Genomic DNA, 18,610 nt, shown 5'->3' with positions numbered 1-18,610 from the left:
CCAGAGAATCCTAGGATAAATGCCATCAGGCCCAGGGGACTTATCTATTTTCACCTTTTCCAGGATTTCCAACACCTCTTCTCTACATACCTCAAAGCCATCCATTCTACTTATTTGTGACTCAGTATTCACATCGACGACAATGCCCTGTTCCTGAGTAAATACTGAAGAAAAGTATTCATTCAGTGTCTCCCCAATCTCTTCCGCCTCCACACGCAACTTCCCACTACTATCCTTGACTGGACCTATTCCTACCCTAGTCATTCTTTTATTCCTAACATACCTATAGAAAGCCTTAGGGTTTTCCCTAATCCTACCGACTAAGGACCTTTCATGTCCCCTCCTTGCTGTTAAAGTTGGCTTATACAAAGCGCCCTGATTTAGTAGAGTTGGTCTAAGCAGAGCTTCCCATTTTGATGTCTTTCCCTTTGATGATGAGTCTGTGAATGTGCAGTCATATTGAGAACTTTGAAGCTAAGTAGAGAGATCAGCATATTTTTTAAAAATAGAAGTGTGGAGAAACAAAATGGTTGAGAAATACATGTTTGGTATTAGTAATAATTAATGGACAGGAACAATGTTGGCCTTTATATCAAGCATAATTCATAAAGTAGTGATTAGAGCCACTCTGAAATATTCTTCAGTTTTTGGACATTAAAGCTCAGGAAACGTATGTTGGCTTGAAAAGATTGGTGTAACACAGATTCATTCGAATAATTCTAGGCCAAAAGGGCTAAATTACAAGGACTGGTTTCTTAAACACTCTTCACCATTAAGGGGGTGATCTAATTGAAGTGTTTAAGCTATGTGAATTTCTTTTTAGGATAGACAGGAATTCCCTCTTTCCTCCTGTAGGAGAATGTAGAATATGACGGCATAACCTTAAAATTAAAGTTAGGTCATTCTACAGGGGTGTTCGGAGGCACTTCCTCACACAAATGCTCTGGAAATTTGTGAGTGTGTTGGTGAGGTGGGGTCACCGAATGAACCTGAGAGAGCAGGATGGTTTGGTAAACATGCACGTTGGTGAAGTGGATGTGTATGGTGATGGGCATAGTCGCCTGGGCCGTTATGCTGTTGCCTTTCAGATCTACCTGCTGGCCAGCCTTAAACACAAACCACAAACTTTCCAATTTCTGCTGCTTCAAAAATCTCACACAGAACATGCTCTCACCCAAGGCGAGGGGTAAAAAGCCTCATTAGGGTATGGCTCCAGAAAATCTGGGATGCTTGATCATCTTTCCCACTCTTGCAAAAAGCTGATGAGTTGAAGAGTGAATTGAAAATTTCAAAGCTGAGATGGTAGATTATTGGTAGGCAAGGGTAATGCAATGAAAGGTCAGCCTGGATTTACTGCTTAAAAATGTCTGGAATGTGATTTGACCCGTGGACCTTTGCTTTGTCGTTCTTTCACGGGATGTGGGTGACACTGGCAGGCCCAGCATTCGGTGCCTCTCCCTAACTGCTCCTGATCTGAGTGGCTTTGTAGGCCATTTCAGAGGCAGTTCAGAGTCACCCGTACTGTTGTGGGTCTGGAGTCACGCGTATACCAGACCGGGTCAGAACAGCAAAATTTCATTTCCTGAAGAGCACTAGTGATCCTGATGGGCCATGCACCATCAGCAAAGGATTCATGGTCACTTGTTACTGCTTTATATTTCAGATTTATTAACTGAATTTAAATTCCACCAGCTGTAGAATTTGGGGAAATAAATCACATATGCAACTAGGTGTGTGATGTAATTTGCAGGTTGACATATCGAAGGAAACTCTGATCAGCTTCTTATCGCTTGAGGTAAGATTTCATTTATATATCATTAGTAAATGACTGTTATTTCCCAGGGAGTTTGGTGAAGACTCACACAGCTTACTGTTGTGTTCTTTTTGTTTATAAAATCTGCTTATTTTCTCACATTTTTGCTTATTTTCTCTCACTTCCTTCATTTTCTCACAGGCCCCCTCCATACTGTAGTAAAAATGGTTAATCTGTTACAGATCTGTCACAAACCTACTCACTCCTCAAGGTAGTTTGGGTTAGCTGGTTAATCCATGGTATGACTGGGATCACAGCCCAGACTGATTCCTCCTTTGATCAGATTTTTTCATTGCCAAGCCTAGAGCTGCTGAGACCTGTTGTAAAACAACGATTGACATCTGACACAAGATAATTCTCTGCTGGAGCCACTGATCAAACTCCACAGCTTCTGATCTGTATGGCTTCAACAGAGCCTAATTCTAGGTTGTGTATTCTGCATCGTTCTCCTTATTGATCAGTAGCAAATCTGAGAGTGTACTTTCTGTTGGGTCACCTCAACACTCTGCAAGTATATCAGTATTGGAATTATTGGATGTTGTGTTCTGCTCTGATTTGTTATTCCTGCTGTCCTAGTACGGTGGAGATGAGCAAGCGTTCAATGTCAGTGTACAACATCTGCTTTCCCGGTCAACTAAACAGCGCTACCTGAAATCCATCTGTGACCAAATCCATCACTTCAAATTGATCAAGAGGTAAGATGGAAGCACATTTGAGTACTTGAGTAGTGGGAGAGATTTCTGGCTGCTGTATTGCGACATTGGTGAAGTTCCTGGCTGTTGTGATGGGTACTGTTTGTAGAGGCAGTGGGGGAGGGTTCCTTGTAATGGGCATATTCCTGGATGTTGCTCCAGATACTGCATGGGAGAATTGGGGGATAGTACAGTAGATGAAACTTTGATTAGATATTCTGACCCCTTGAGAAATACCACGAAACTCTGGAATATAGCAGGCTTTACATTCCCAGTTCATGATGCTATTTCTGAATAACTACAACTGCGAATCCATTCTAGAAGCCAAACTAAAATGAAATTTGTAGTTTTGTGCTCATCAAGCTGGAGAATGAGGCTCAACCCCATTTTTTCAGGCATCCATTACATTTTTTTTGTTTTATGTATCCCAGGACATGGGGTTAGATGCTGAGTAAAGCTACCTTGACACTGTCCCATCAAACACTCCCAAGATAGTAAAGCAAGGGGTTAGATACAGAGTATACCTTCTTGGATGTAAAACCATATTATTGTTCATACTGTGTAATGTGGGATGGGTAATTAGAAACCTCACAGAAGAAGATACTCTGGTGGTGAAATAGTCACAATACATTAGCGATGTCCAGAATAAGTTGCAGAGTGATCCACTCTGCTCCTCTCAAGATTGTTGTTTTGGATTTATGATGGACAAATAAACTAAAAGTTATAGCAGTAAGTAAACAATGGAAAACATTTAAAGTGGTGGTGAATTAAAATCGTGAATAAAAATTCATTGTATTTCATACAAAAATTCTGTGAGAAAGTGCTATCAATGACTTACTCAGAACACAAGAAATAGGGGGTAATTGAAAAATATCATGGCTGATCTTTTCGTGGACTCACCTCCACTTGCCTGCCTGCTCACCATATCCCTTAGTTCCTTTACTATTCAAAACGTTACCTACCTTGGCATTAAAAACATTCAATGAGGGAGTCTCAGCTGTTTCACTGGGCAGGGGATTCCAGATTCACAACTCTTTGGATGAAGACATTCCTCCTTAGCTCAGTCCTAAATCCTCTCCCCCTCCCCCCCCTCCTTTTGAGGCTATGCCCCCTAGTTCTAGTTATTTCAAAGTATGTAAGAATGTAAAAAGAGGCTTATAATGTTGCAAAAAATGGAAATAAGCCAGAGGACTCTGTTTTTGGAATTATCAAAGGAAATGACAGCAGTGAAGAAGATACTTTTGTATCAGACTTGACAATAGAGACACAAGTTACTGTACAGTCAGTTCTTCTATAATGCGATCATCGTGTTCTTGTGCAACCTCATCTTATAGAAAAATTACACTAGAAATAACATTTAAATATGTTGGTGCTGTATTGGCGTTACAGCCAACATGTTTTAAACGTTCCACGCTTTAGAAACTGCATCCCCCATTTGTGAGTTGTTACAATGAATTTGCATTGACGAAACACAATATAACAGAATGACTAAAGAAGGTGAGGAACTTAATGCCAACAGAGAAAAAGCATTGGAGAAACCTAAGGGACTAAAAGCTGAAAAATTTCAGAAGCATGACGGTTTGCCTTAAGGTTCTGAAAGAAGTACTGTAGAAATAGCACTTGTACAAGTTACCATATTGATGAACAGCCATTAACACACTAGAAGGTAGCGAATGTAACTTCAGTATTCATGTAAGACGGTAGAGGGAAAACCTGACATCCGTCATCTTGAAAGGGTTCAGGAAAGATTTGAGGATGTTGCCAGGGTTGGAGGGTTTGAGCTAAAGGGAGAGGCTGAATAGACTAGGGCTGTTTTAGCGTTTAGGTGACCTTAGAGGTTTATAATATCGTGAGGTGTATGGATAGGGTAAATAGACAAAGTCTTTTCCCTGGCATGTGTGAGTCCAGAACTAGAGGGCATAGGTTTAGAGTAAGAGGGGAAAGATTTAAAAGGGACCTAAAGGGCAACTTTTTACACAAAGGGTGGTGTGTGTTTAGAATGAGTTGCCAGAGGAAGTGGGTGGATGCTGGTACAATTACAACATTTGAAAGGCATCTGGATGGGTACATGAACAAGAAGGTTTAGAGGGATATGGGCCAAGTGCTGGCCCATAATTTAGGATATCTGGTCGGCTGAGACGAGTCAGACTGAAGGGTCTGTTTTCGTGCTGTACATCTCTATGACTCTATCAGGAGAATGTTGGAACCTGCTATTTGGAAAATCTTAACAATGCATTTCAAAAATCATTGCATGGTCAGAATTGACATGGCTATACAAAAGCAGAATTGTGCTTGGCAGATGTATTCATTTTTAAATTTTGAGAACTTAAATCAGTGGGATGGGTAAAGGGAAGCCAGCAGAAAGTATACTTGAATTTCCAAGTCATTTGATAAGTTATTTACAGGCCATAATAATGATTTTAATAAAAGGAATGTGGGTAACATATCTAAGTCTTTGTTAATACAAAGTTAGATAAGAATGTAAGTGGAGAGAAGGTATAAAGAGGTATAACAGATCAAGTGATTGAACTACCAGGTGGCAGGTGGACTGTAATATGGGATATCTGAGATCATTCATTAGGTAGCCATGATGTGGAGCTGCTGGTGTTGGATTGGGGTGGACAAAGGTAAAAATCACACAACACCAGGTTATAGTCCAAATAAACCTGTTGAACTATAACCTGGTGTTATGATTCTTTTAAAACCATTGTTCATTAGGTAATAATTTTTTTTAAAAATTGTGAATGTTTAAATGTTGATTTTCAGAAGGACTAGGGTGTACTCATAAAAGGCATGCATGGATAGCATGCAGGTACAGTAGGCAGATTAGACAAATTACATGTTGGCCTTTATTGCAAGGGATTTGAGTGCAGTTACAGTGTTACTACAGTTATGTTATTCTGGTGAGATTATATCTGGAGCATTATGTGCAGTTTTGATCTCCACATTTAAGGCAGCATATAATTTCATTGGAAACAGCACATTGAACAAATTGGGTGTACGTTCTTTGGAATTGAATAATAAGTGGATCTCATTAAGAGTTAAGATTTTGAAAAGGCTTGACACTGATGGCTTGTTTCCTCTGCCTGGTAAATCTATAACACAGGAACACAGTTCCAGGATAAGAGGCAGATAACTTAAAGAAGAAATTCTTAATTTCAATGCTGAGTGTTGTAAATGTTCCATTGTTAAATACATTTAAAAGCTGAGAAAGGTACATTTTTGTATTCTCAAGAAATTCAGGGATATGGAGAACAGTTGAGGCAAATGGTCCGTTTAAGAGGCCAAATTGTCATCTTCTGCCCCTTTCTTTGTGTTCTTAAGGTGTGGGTAAAGCTCCCTCCACACGTCCATCAAACTGTCCCATGCAGGTAAACTATACCCTTGGTACTGTGTAAAGTTTCTCATACACTTCCCCATTAACTAGTCTCAGGAAAACAGCAGCAGGGGATTCTGAAATGAGCTGCCTCTCTCCCAGTCTCAACAGCTCCAGCTTTTGTGACTATGATAATAATAATTTCAGTCCTATACTAGATGTAACATGGACCCTCTGAGGTATTTTTGTTTTCTGCTGGTGTTCACTCGTTGCAACTAAATAATTAGATTAGATTAGATTCCCTACACTGTAGAAACAGGCACTTCGGCCCGAACAATCCACACCGACCCTCTGAAGAGTAACCCATCCAGACCCATTTCCCTCTGACTAACGCACCTAACATTATGGGCAATTTAGAATGGCTAATTCATCTGACCTGCACATCTTTGGATTGTGGGAGGAAACCGGAGCACCTGGAGGAAACCTATGCAGACACTGGGAGAACGTTACAAATTCCACACAGTCAGTCACCTGAGGCCGGACTTAAACCTGGGACCCTGGTGCTGTGAGGCAGCAATGCTGACCACTGAGCCGCCCCATTGATGAACACATTTCATAGTAGGGATCTATATCCACAGCAAGGAACTAGGAACCCTGTAAAAAGGTAAAGGTCAGTTAACCTGTATCCTACAGCTAGCTCTAACTATGTTCTGCCTTCTGAACTTGTTGCATGTTTATGTCTCTACAGAGTATCCTGCCTCGTTTTGTACAGTTACAGAGACGACTACTACAGGATTCTATTCTAATGTTTGTATAGAAGGGTTGTATTGACCGAGGAAACTACCTGTGGAGTTCAAAGCTGGGCATCAGTCGGAGTATTTGAATCAATAGAAATTCTTCCATCCAGCTGTGATGTGAGGCAACGTGTTAAACCATGTACCATCCAGTCAGCACTCCTCCAGATGTCCTCAGCCTTGCACTTTCATTCAGTTTCTCCAAAACTTGCCCATCTCCCAAAGCAAAGGTGGTGACCCACTGTCTTTAGTGTTTTGGAGGCTGTCAGACAACCTGTGTAGTTGTTTTACCAGGTAGGGGCACCAGCAGGCTATTGGCTAAATTAGGCTTCTGAGTGTTTCAGACAGCATGGACTGGAGTTGAAAAGGATCCTCAGTTATTTTAATGTTGTAAATACTGTAGGCTTTCCTGATTGAGACAGGATGCTATTTTTATGGCAAAAATTTAATATCAGTATGATATGTGTTAGTTTTTCACTGTATATGATCTGTTTTGTCATGTGCCTCTGCAGATCATCTGCTCCACCTACTCTCACAAATAAGTTAGTGTTAAGCTGAATATGGTTCCATATCACCTCACTGAGAGAGAGTATTTCCCTGCCCTCAGCTGAGAGAAGCTTGAGTTTTGAACAGCCACTTTCACTCAGGCTACACCCAGTGCTTGCTGGGACACTGAGCCTGCAGTGTTGTCACGTATTCAAACATACTCCTGTTTCTAGCTGCAGTTTTACACTTGGGTCACATTGTCTATTTGAGTTACAAAATTATGTCCTCTAAGTGGAGAAAAAGTGCCTTTTAAGTTTATTAATTTTGAGGTATGATCCAACAATTGGTGACTATCATCAGTTTGATCCTGGGTCTCAAAAGTGAATTTTCTGAGACTGTACTGAATTTGAAGGATACATAGGATCCATGCTATTTAACGACTCTTCCCATGAATAAAGTAATCTGCAGGAGAGGAATTTTCAGACACATTGTTTAGTTAAAAATCATGGTGTATGAATTCAAACCATAGCATTCCTTAATCAGTGACTGTATTAAACTGCAGGAAAGAAATTTTTACACATTGGTTTAGTTAAAAATCATGGTATATGAATTTGAACCATAGTGTTCCTTAACCTAAATTAATCTCCATGTTGTATCAGCAGATTGTCACCTTCAGTAACATTGGGTCAGTGATTGGCTTAGCATGTTCAAACTGGTTTACCTTGTCCTGAGTCTACTCATGTTGCAGCTCCTTTTCATGTAGATTGCTGAGTGCAGCCTTCCACCTCTGTTGCTACCCGGACAGAGGTTGGGAACAATACTGAAGCTAAATTTGTGACTTGAGTATGTACTCAAGTATTAAAATAAACAAACATAGGATTTTGGAAGGTTTGATTAGCTGTAGCCATTGCATTTTATAATTGACTATCTGTATTTCGCTCAGTGTTCCTCCAGTCTTAACGCAAGAGAGAAGGACACATAACCAAGGCTAAATGGGAATAGGTCCTGAGGTTTAGCTGGGGCTTTCCCAAGTTTCCATGGTATAGGAAGAAATCACTTGGCCCATTAGTTTTAGCATTCTCAGTACAGCAATCCAGTCAGTCCTATTCTACTCTTCAAAAAAAATCCTAAAACATTTAGAAAACTTACCACAATTAAACAAAATGTCATTACTATGAATCAAGGCCAAAGCTTCCTTTCCATGGACACAACTTTGGAAAAGTGAGAGTCAGAAACTATGATTCTATCCCTGTACATTTAATTCTGTCCAATAGTTTTCCAGGTATTTTGGAAATAATTGATTATCTTTGCTTTTACTGCTGTAACAGGTAGTGAATCCTAGGTATTGCCATTCACCAAGTTCTTCTTCCCTTCCCTCCACGCCCCGGTATCTCTTGTTCAAAACCTAAAATGTGTTCCTCTATCCTTGTAACATCTCTTCACGGGAACATCTTTTTGTGACAGCTTCAGATAAGGTAGATAATCTGGGACACCTCTATCATCTTGTACTGAGCAGGTTAGAATAGCTAGGAAAAATAATCCTGATGCTGTGAATTTAGATTTTTAAAAAACCTCCAGTGAAAACAAATAAATCTGTATGCCTCTGTGAGATACCTGTGTCCTGATATTTCTCTATATCTCATCACTTGTTGGCTTTGTTCAAGTGTGAAGGAACAGATGTGCGACTTAGTTAGTTAGTTAAATCGATTATCAAACCTAGCCCAGACTGATTGTAAATTGCTCTGTATAGCTTGCCCCTGCCCTGAACAATCTGATGAGTAAAGATAATGCACAAACACCAACATGTTATTGAAAAGAATACACTCATGCTTCATCTATATAATCTTAATTTCAATTAAGCTTTTTGTATATCCAACCAACAACCATTTAATTTTGAAACTTTGTTTCTTGCTGTGTTCCTCTGATCTTATTTCTAACACACAAGCCACCAGGATACAATGCATCATCTCTACCAAATAGGAGAGTATTTATTTTGAAGTTATCTTTCTTGATCTCCCCCATCATGGTAAGCATCCTCACAGCATCTTCTCTGCCAGCCCCCATCCCCAATCTCTTACTTTTCAGTAAAATCATCCTTATCTCAAAGACAAACCTTTAATCTCAAGACTGTGGTAAACGTACCTTCTCTGAACTGCTTCCAATTCAACTGTCTCCTTATTTAAGGAGACATATCAAAACTATACACAGATGTCCGTATTTTAATATTCTATTTCACTTCAGGATAAATGATGAAATTCCATTTGCCTTCCTAATTACTTGCTGTTCTCACATGCACAAGGACATCCAGATGCTTTGTGTCCACTTCAATAATATTTCCTGTCCATTCACTTAACATGTTTAAATCCCTTTGTAGCATCCCTTGTATTATCCTCACGAAATTTGTCTTCAAGCCACTCCAACTCTTCAACCAAGTCATGAATATAAACTGTAGACTAGTTGTGACCCGATTATTGATCTCTGGCTATAGATTGCCAGTCTGGAAATGGATTTGTTTCCAAATGTGTTTTGATGATTAGTGAAGCCCTGACTTCACCTCAGCTTACAGTGATGCAGTGGTAGTATCCTGCTGTCTGAACCTGCAGTCCTGGGTTTAAGTCCCATTTACTCCAGAGGTCTATAATATCATCTGAACAGGTTAATTAGAAAATATCTACACTGAATCATTTAATATGTAAATTTAAAGAATATTATATTTTACAGAATGTCCCTCAATAGGAGGTACTCCCAGAATTGATTAACAGGAGGAATAACAGCATCTTGGTCAGTAAATCTTAAATACCAACAAACAATTCATTTAAACATTGGTAATTCAAATTTAAGTGATAATAATCTGATAAACCGAGAATCTAAGCATACTATAAATGTTCTTTGTAGATAATGGAAAACTGAAGCTGATTGGATTTTTTTTCTCTTGACAAATGTTATGTTGGAGCAGTTGCCTATAGACTGACACACAAAGTCCATGAATAATTTAAATGTGAATTACACCAAATAAAATAAAGCTGCTTTCTTTTCAGGTAACACCTCATATTTGACTAATAATTAGAAGAGTAAAAGGTGACAGTAATGTAGATAGCGAAGTACAGAAGTACAATTTTGTGACTACTGGAAATCTGAAATAAAAACAAAATGCTTAAAATATTCAAGTCTGGGAGCAGTGATAGAGAAGAAATAGAGTTAATGCCCCAGATAATAGACAGCCAGATCATCATAAATCCCCTTGGAGACTGGTGACTCACTGACATTTTTATTTTAGATTAGATTCCCTACAGTGTGGAAACAGGCCCTTTGGCCCAACAAGTCCACACCGACCCTCCGAAGAGCAACCCACCCAGACCCATTCCCCTACATTCACCCCTGACTAATGCACCTAACACGATGGGCAATTTAGCATGGCCAATTAATAATTGCTTGGGAAAAGTCAGATGATTAAAAATTGACCATAGCCCTAACTATCTAAAACTGAAATCCTGACTTGCCAATTTCACTCCAGACCTAACACTCTCCCAGCACTTAGCCACCAACATCCCTCCCCTCATCTGAGCCAAACTCCTGCTGTAGTCACCACCCCACTCAAGAAAAACACACTCTAAGCACTAATCCACTTTCCTGGCGCCCTACTATCCTACTCACTCACTTCACATATTATCATTCCACAGTAGTTATCAAAGTGTCTACTGGACATTTAAACTACAAAATAAAGCACTCTGATTTAAAAGGGGACATGGTTTTGATGATGATCACCTCCATTGCTAGGTTTAAGGATTCCTGGACAGATTCATAGCAGAAATCCCATGTCCAGAAATTTTCAGAGTAAAGGTCATGTAAAGTGGACAAGTTTTAAGCCTATTAAGGTCAGAAATTGTGTTTCTAATCTAAGTCGGAATCTGAGCCATTCAATATTGATAAGTTGATGACCTTTCAGTAGAGGTCAGAGTTCTTGGACCATGAGACAATTTGATTCCTTTTGCTGGGATGTTTATTAAGTATTAAATCCCAATGCCATGATGCTGAGTTGCATTTCCAGAAGGTTAAACCAGAAGACTAAAGGGAGGCACCTGCATCAGAATTTGATACTTGCCAGTGACATGTTCTGAACAGATCAGACCAAGGTCTGAGCTAGATGTCTGCTAACATTTCTGCAACACAAGAAATCAATGAGGAGATTAAAGCTGAATCAGCTTCAAATAAACCAAGGGATGGATGAAGAGGAAAGAACAAGGTTTGTTCCACAATTCAGTATCATTCATTTATGTAGCTCCCCTCCTTTTGGCTAATGCCTTACTCAAGATCATCAGAATAATATCTTTACTGTTCATCACATTGTAGCAATTTAGATCAATCAGCTTGTCAAAATCATCAGGTGTGTAGGTAAAGTTCAGGGTGCTATATGGTGAATTCTCAGCTTCCAGGACAAAACTGTGATTGATTTTATCTTCCTCAGATGTACGTGGGACTCCTACAATAGATACAGAAAGCAGTGACTGACAAAGTACTGTTCAGTTTTTTTTTACTTTTGACAATGCAAATTTATATATTAGTGATTAACATAGCAATATATCACAGAACACTTAAAGGAGAAAATAAAAGATTGAGTAACAGCTGAAGAGTTGGAGGCTTTGCAAATTATCTTTGGGATAGGTTACAGGAGTGTTGAAGAAAAGAAGATAGTGAGAGTGAGCATGAGCTCCAGAATCCTGAAGGTGGACATGGGTGATTAGGGAGGACAAGATAGAGGGGAATGAAATGGAGACAAGATGAAAGAGTAAGTGAAGTAACTTACAGATACAGGAGAAGAAAAACTGATTGTGGATTGGAGAAAGAGGGGATTTTGAATTTACCGAGAGCAAGAGCAGGAGTGAAAAGGGAATTTGGTTTTCAGGGATATGTGGGTGAAATGCCTTCGACACATTTGCGTGGAACACAGGATGGGATTGTTGGAAAAATGAAAACTAGAATTGATAAATGTATGAATGAAGGGTGACAAAAAAGATGCTTGGGAAGGAAATGAAGGCTTGAGATAGAAATGAGTTGGAGTAGATAGGTTGACTTTTGAGGAGCTCAGTCATCAATTTTAAAGAAAGCTGAGAAGTGCCTGAGGAAACACACGAAGCTATTGATTCACAAATGCACAGGAATGGTGATAAGAATGGTGATTTTAACTGAAGGAGTTCATGCCTCATGGAGGAGGTGGGATTTAGGCTGTTAGGTTAATCTTTGGATAAAAGAAATGAATTTTTTTTTAATCACTAATTTGCCATTGTTTATATCTAGCAGTAGTTTGTTTTGCTATGTGCTGGATAGTTTCTTACCTGGAGAAACATAATCTTTGAATGTGGCATTTGTGAGGGGGAAATGAACTACTATAGGAACTCTGGGATTGTTTTCATCCATGAAGACATAGCATTCTTGTAGACTATTTTCAAGAATGTCTGCCACATCAATTTTTGGGAAAGGGATATCATGTTCTTTACAAAATTCCTCAGTCTTCTTCAGAACCTGGTTAGAAGTGGGAAAGATCGAAAGGAGAACAAAGGTTAATTACATGGTAAAATCTGAACAGTAGGTTTGGGATATAACTGAAACATGGATAACTTTGTACATGCTTCTCTGTAAAATTAATTTATCAGTTACTTCACAATAATTATCTCAATATGTCTAACCTATTAGACAGCACATAGGAATTTTCTGGCTTTCCTATCCAATCCAATGAGATTTATAGCTGATTGATTTCTCCCTCCCCAATAAGAATAACAAAGCCACTAAACTGTGAAAATGGTTTTTCCATGTCTTGATTAGAATTTTTTTGGCATCCTATATACAATCTAAACTGTGCTGATCTGTGATTTACTAGTTTTCTTGCATCTTTCCAAGTATTAATAGACAAAAGCCTAAATTTCTAGTCAAAATTTGATATGTTCTCGACAAGGATGTGAATGTAAGTACAGAGTAATAAACTCCAATCCTGCCTTTCCAAGGCTTTGAATTTTAACTGATTACTCAGCACTGCACTTGCCTTGGTTGTATCTCAGTAGAAAATTAAGTACCATTTAAGATTAGATTAGATTGCTTACAGTATGGAAACAGGCCTTTCGGCCCAACAAGTCCACACCGACCCTCCGAAGACCAACCCACCCAGACCCATTTCCCTACATTTACCCCTTCACCTAACACTACGGGCAATTTAGCATAGCCAATTCACCTAACCTGCACATTTTTGGACTGTGGGAGGAAACCCAGTCATAGCAGCATGGTGGCACAGTGGTTAGCGCTGCTGTCTCACAGCGCCAGACACCCGGGTTCAATTCCCACCTCAGGCAACTGTCTGTGTGGAGTTTGCACATGTTCCTTGGTAAAGGCACTATAGACATGTGGAGACTGTTTAAGGAACAGTTGTTGCAAGTGATGAATAAATATGTCCCTCGGAGACAGGCAAGAAGTGGTAAGATAAAGGAACCTTGGATGACGAGAGCGGTGGAGCTTTTCGTCAAAAGGAAAAAGGTAGCTTACATAAGGTGGAGGAAGCTAGGGTCAAGCTCAGCTCGAGAGGATGACAGGCAGGCGAGGAAGGAGCTCAAAAATGGTCGGAGGAGAGCCAGGAGGGGGCACGAGAAAGGCTTGGCAGAACGGATTAGGGAGAACACAAAGGCACTTTACACTTATGTGAGGAATAAGAGAATAGTCAAAGAAAGAGTAGGCCCGATCAAAGCTAGCATAGGGAACTTGTGTGTGGAGTCTGAGGAGGTAGGGGAAACCCTAAATGAGTTTTTTGCTTCTGTCTTTACGAAAGAAATGAACTTTGTAGTGAATGAAACGTTTGAAGAGCAGGTGTGCATGCTGGAATGGATAGAGATAGAGGAAGCTGATGTGCTGAAAATTTTGTCAAATATTAAGATTGACAAGTCGCCAGGCCCGGACCAGATTTATCCTCGGCTGCTTTGGGAAATGAGAAATGCAATTGCTTCGCCACTTGCGAAGATCTTTGCATCCTTGCTCTCCACTGGAGTCGTACCTGAGGACTGGAGAGAGGCAAATGTAATTCCTCTCTTCAAGAAAGGAAATAGGGAAATCCCCGGCAATTACAGACCAGTAAGTCTCATGTCTGTCGTCTGCAAGGTGTTAGAAAGGATTCTGAGGGATAGGACTTATGACCATCTGGAAGAGCATGACTTGATTAAATGCAGTCAACACAGCTTTGTGAGGGGGAGGTCATGCCTCACAAACCTTATCGAGTTCTTTGAGGATGTGACTAAAAAGTTGATGAGGGTCGAGCTGTGAATGTGGTGTATATGGACTTCAGCAAGGAATTTGATAAGATTCCCCATGGTAGGCTCATTCAGAAGGTCAGGAGGAATGGGATACAGGGCTACTTAGCGGTCTGGATACAGAATTGGCTGGCCAACAGAAGACAGCGAGTGGTAGTAGAAGGAAAATATTCTGCTTGGAAGTCTGTGGTGAGTGATGTTCCACAGGGCTCTGTCCTTGGGCCTCTACTGTTTGTAATTTTTATTAATAACTTGGATGAGGGAGTTGAAGGATGGGTCAGCAAGCTTGCAGCTGACACAAAGGTTGGAGGTGTCGTTGACAGTATAGAGGGCTGTTGTAGGCTGCAGCGGGACATTGACAGGATGCAGAGATGGGCTGAGAGGTGGCAGATGGAGTTCAACCTGGATAAATGCGAGGTGCTGCATTTTGGAAGGTCGAATTTGAAAGCCGAGTACAGGATTAAGGATAGGAGTCTTGGCAGTGTGGAGGAACAGAGGGATCTTGGTGTGCAGGTACATAGATCCCTTAAAATGGCCACCCAAGTGGACAGGGTTGTTAAGAAAGTATATGGTGTTTTGGCTTTCATTAACAGGGGGATTGTGTTTAAGAGTCGTGAGATCTTGTTGCAGCTCTATAAAACTTTGGTTAGACCGCACTTGGAATACTGTGTCCAGTTCTGGTCGCCCTATTATAGGAAAGATGTGGATGCTTTGGAGAGGGTTCAGCGGAGGTTTACCAGGATGCTGCCTGGACTGGAGGGCTTATCTCATGAAGAGAGGTTGACTGAGCTTGGACTTTTTTCATTGGAGAAAAAGGAGGAGAGGGGACCTAATTGAGGTATACAAGATAATGAGAGGCATAGTTAGAGTCGATAGCCAGAGACTATTTCCCAGGGCAGAAATGGCTAACACGAGGGGTCGGAGTTTTAAGCTGGTTGGAGGAAAGTATAGAGGGGATGTCAGAGGCGGGTTCTTTACACAGAGAGTTGTGAGAGCATGGAATGCTTTGCCAGCAGCAGTTGTGAAAGCAAGGTCATTGGGGTCATTTAAGAGACTACTGGACATGCATATGGTCACAGAAATTTGAGGGTGCATTAGGATCAATGGTCGGCACAACATTGTGGGCTGAAGGGCCTGTTCTGTGCTGTACTGTTCTATGTACTATTCTTCCCTTGTCTGCGCAGGTTTCCTCCGGGTGCTCCAGTTTCCTTTCACAGTCCAAAAACATGCACTTTAGGTGAATTGGCAATGCTAAGTTGCCCATAGTGTTAGGTGAGGGGGTAAATGTAGGGGAATGGGTCTGGGTGGGTTGCTCTTCGGAGGGTCAGTGTGGACTTGTTGGGCTGAAGGGCCTGTTTCCACACTAAGTAATCTAATCTAAACCTAACGAGAAAAAAAAAAGCATTTTGTGCAAAGTTCATTGAATTTGGTCTGCTTCCAGAAACTGGCTACACAAGGTATAGTTGAAACATTAGGTAATCAAGTGATGCCTTGGCCAGAAAAGTGGTCATTACAGCAATTCTTAAGACTATAACAAATGTCACTGTTGAGTCTTTGATAATGAGCATTTGTCTTACAAGTATGGATTCCCAGGAATTTTTCTAAGGTATAAAGAGCAAAATAACTAAAGAACTATGTGTTAGAAATGTATGGTTGTGACAAATGTCTCTCTCTCTGACTATATTTATGTTTTTTTTCCTTGATGTAGGTAACCCCAACAGTTGAGTAATTATTGCTCATATCGTCTTGTCCCAAGGGTATAGAGAATTGACCATTCAGTGCAGGTATACTTAAAAGCATAACTAGGAATTGAAGTAAGCAATTTAGCCAGTCAAGCTTGCTCTGTCATAAATCATTGCTGATCACATCTCAGCCTTAACTCCACCCTTCTGTGCACCTTTCAACTCATTACTAATTACCCATTACTGTCCTCTAGCGCCTTAAATTTACAAGATGTGCTGGCATTAACCATGTGCTGGGGTAGTGAATTCCACAGACTCATGAATCTATGAGGGAAGTAATTTCTCATCTCTTTTAAATCTGCTATTCTTTATTCTAAAACTGTGACCCCTCATTCTAGATTTCCTCACATGAGCAAAAATCCTCTCAATGTCAACTTTGTCAGTTCCTAGATCTCCAGAGACTATAGGCCTAAATTGCTCAATCTCTCTTCATAAAACAAATCCCTTGTCTCTGACCTCAATCTAGTGAACCTCTTCTGAACTGCTTCCCATACAACAACATCCCTCAAGTGAGGGAACCAAAATTGTACACAAATGTTTGCAGCTTGAAGAAGCACGGTAGCAGCCTCCTTCAGCTCAGATGGTAGTAGGCAACTAGATAAGCTTTTGTGACAACCTGGCAACTTTATCGGTTATTTTGTGGTACCAGGTAGAAATGACCAGATTTATTGAATTCAGTTTCATGATTTTAATTCAGCTAGCATAGCATACATGGTACAACATAGTGCAAGGTTTATGGTGCATCGTTGGGCTAGAAGGTTTGGGATAGGTCTCATCAGGATGTGATGGCCACACACGTGTGACAGACCACAGTCAAATAAGTTGATTTAAAAATATGATAAAGCATGTAAATAAATGTCATGTACCAAACTCAAATCCTCTTTTTTATAATCTAAAATCTACATTTTTTAAAATGAGGACAAACACATTAATGTTCCACAATTAATATTATAAGCACCGTATACATTATGCTGTCTGGGTAGAAATTCACCTTACAGGGCGGAATATACATCGAGGTCACATAACTATGTTGTCAGGGAACACTGTTACAGATCAATCTTCTCACCTTAAATGGTGATCCTCGGCTAAAACTAAAGGACAGGATGACATCGATACGTCGCTGTGACCGTAAGGCAAGGGGAAATGCCGAATTAATTGAGAATCCAGCATCAACCAAATACAACTGCTTTGCCGTTGGTGTCAGTTTGTTTGGAGCGGAGTCCAGATGTTCAACTGGAAGATTTGTTAAAAATAGCATAAATTAAAAGAACAGGCAAAAGAGAACCAAAAAAATGTTTCTTTCGGTCATGAAAATAATGTCAACACAACCAGGAGGATAAGCTAGTTAAAAGCAAAATAGTGTGGATTTCTAGTCTAGTAGATTGTTCTTTAGATGAAAAGGAGTCATATCGAACTCAGAATGTTAACTCAGAAGCTAGGTGTTTCATTTCCAAAGGCTACTTTTATAATTACACAACTGACAGTTTGAACAGTTTTTATACAGATCTACAATCACATCACAACTTGAATAGAGAGGTGGGTGGAATGCCTCCATTTCTTGCAGTTCAGAGAATGACAGATGATTTCACTGAAATGTATAATAATTTTAGGTGACTTTTGAAGGATATGAGACTGGCTGAAAGGCCTAGAGTCCCACTCAGATGAGGGGTCAACATGAGGAGAATTTCTTGGTGGGTTGTGAAACTTCTTGTCTCTACCGGACAAGTCTGTTAAAGATTCAAGATTTAGATAGTCACAATTTTGGACAGCAAGGAAATCAAAAACTATGGGCAGGACAGGACGGTGGAGGTCATGTAGAAGATCATCAATGATTTTAAGTGAAGGAGACAGGAAACTATTTACCAGTTAGTGCAACATCTGGCTTTGGGGAAAATCCATTATTCAAGAGGTTGTAGCAGGGCATTAGAAAAGCATAATACAGTTAGGCAGAATCAATATAATTTTGTGTAAAGGAATTCTGAGTTCTTTGAGATGGAACAAGTCAGGGGCACAAAGTTGAGCCTGAAGATGCAGTGTATTTGAATTTCCAAAAGTTATTCGCTAGAGTAGCCCAGGAAATGTTACTGCACATGTGGGTTATTTGCATTGGAAAAGATTGCGGATTACCTAATTTTAAAGAACATCATAATAAATTGATTATTTTCAGGTAGGCAAACTGTATCTAGTGAAGCATCTCAGAGACCAATGCTAATTACAATTTACATTAATAGCTTAGAAGCAGGCATCACCTGCATTAAAGCCACGTTTGATAATCTTACAAAGATAGGAAAGCAGGTTATGAGGAGGATACAAAAACGTCTACAATGGAATAGATAGTTAAATGCGTAGACAAAGACTGACAGATGGAGTATGATGTAAGAAAATGTCAGACTGTCCAGTATGGGAAGAAGAATAGTAAGTTGAATTTTATTTAAACTGAGAGAGACTACAGTAAACTGCAGTAAAGAGTCTTTGTACATG

The 18,610-nt window shown here is 40.0% G+C and overlaps 2 protein-coding genes across 3 annotated transcripts in view; one reads left to right on the top strand and one right to left on the bottom strand.

The window, feature by feature from the left end:
- Positions 1-8,710, top strand: part of eif2ak4 (eukaryotic translation initiation factor 2 alpha kinase 4) — a 128,399-nt gene extending 119,689 nt beyond the window's left edge. For both annotated transcript variants that reach the window (XM_043698267.2, XM_043698269.2), the window contains 3 exons: positions 1,751-1,795; positions 2,390-2,508; positions 6,570-8,710. In XM_043698267.2, coding sequence (XP_043554202.1) covers positions 1,751-1,795; positions 2,390-2,508; positions 6,570-6,627 — 222 coding nt within the window. In that variant the 3' untranslated portion in view covers positions 6,628-8,710. The remainder of the gene's footprint in view (positions 1-1,750; positions 1,796-2,389; positions 2,509-6,569) is intronic.
- Positions 8,711-10,484: 1,774 nt separating this feature from the next.
- Positions 10,485-18,610, bottom strand: part of LOC122553857 (cytosolic phospholipase A2 zeta-like) — a 138,464-nt gene continuing 130,338 nt past the window's right edge. Inside the window, exons 18-20 of the mRNA XM_087990162.1 lie at positions 17,196-17,362; positions 12,435-12,621; positions 10,485-11,581 (exon numbers count right to left, since the gene is read on the bottom strand). Of these exons, the coding sequence (XP_087846288.1) occupies positions 11,373-11,581; positions 12,435-12,621; positions 17,196-17,362 (563 nt within the window). The 3' untranslated portion in view covers positions 10,485-11,372. The remainder of the gene's footprint in view (positions 11,582-12,434; positions 12,622-17,195; positions 17,363-18,610) is intronic.

This window comes from Chiloscyllium plagiosum, unplaced genomic scaffold (assembly GCF_037043375.1).
Source record: "Chiloscyllium plagiosum isolate Xiang-an unplaced genomic scaffold, Cpla_swu_hap1 HiC_scaffold_8, whole genome shotgun sequence".
In the NCBI taxonomy this organism is placed as follows: Eukaryota; Metazoa; Chordata; class Chondrichthyes; order Orectolobiformes; family Hemiscylliidae; genus Chiloscyllium; species Chiloscyllium plagiosum.
This window is presented reverse-complemented; position numbering and strand designations above follow the sequence as displayed.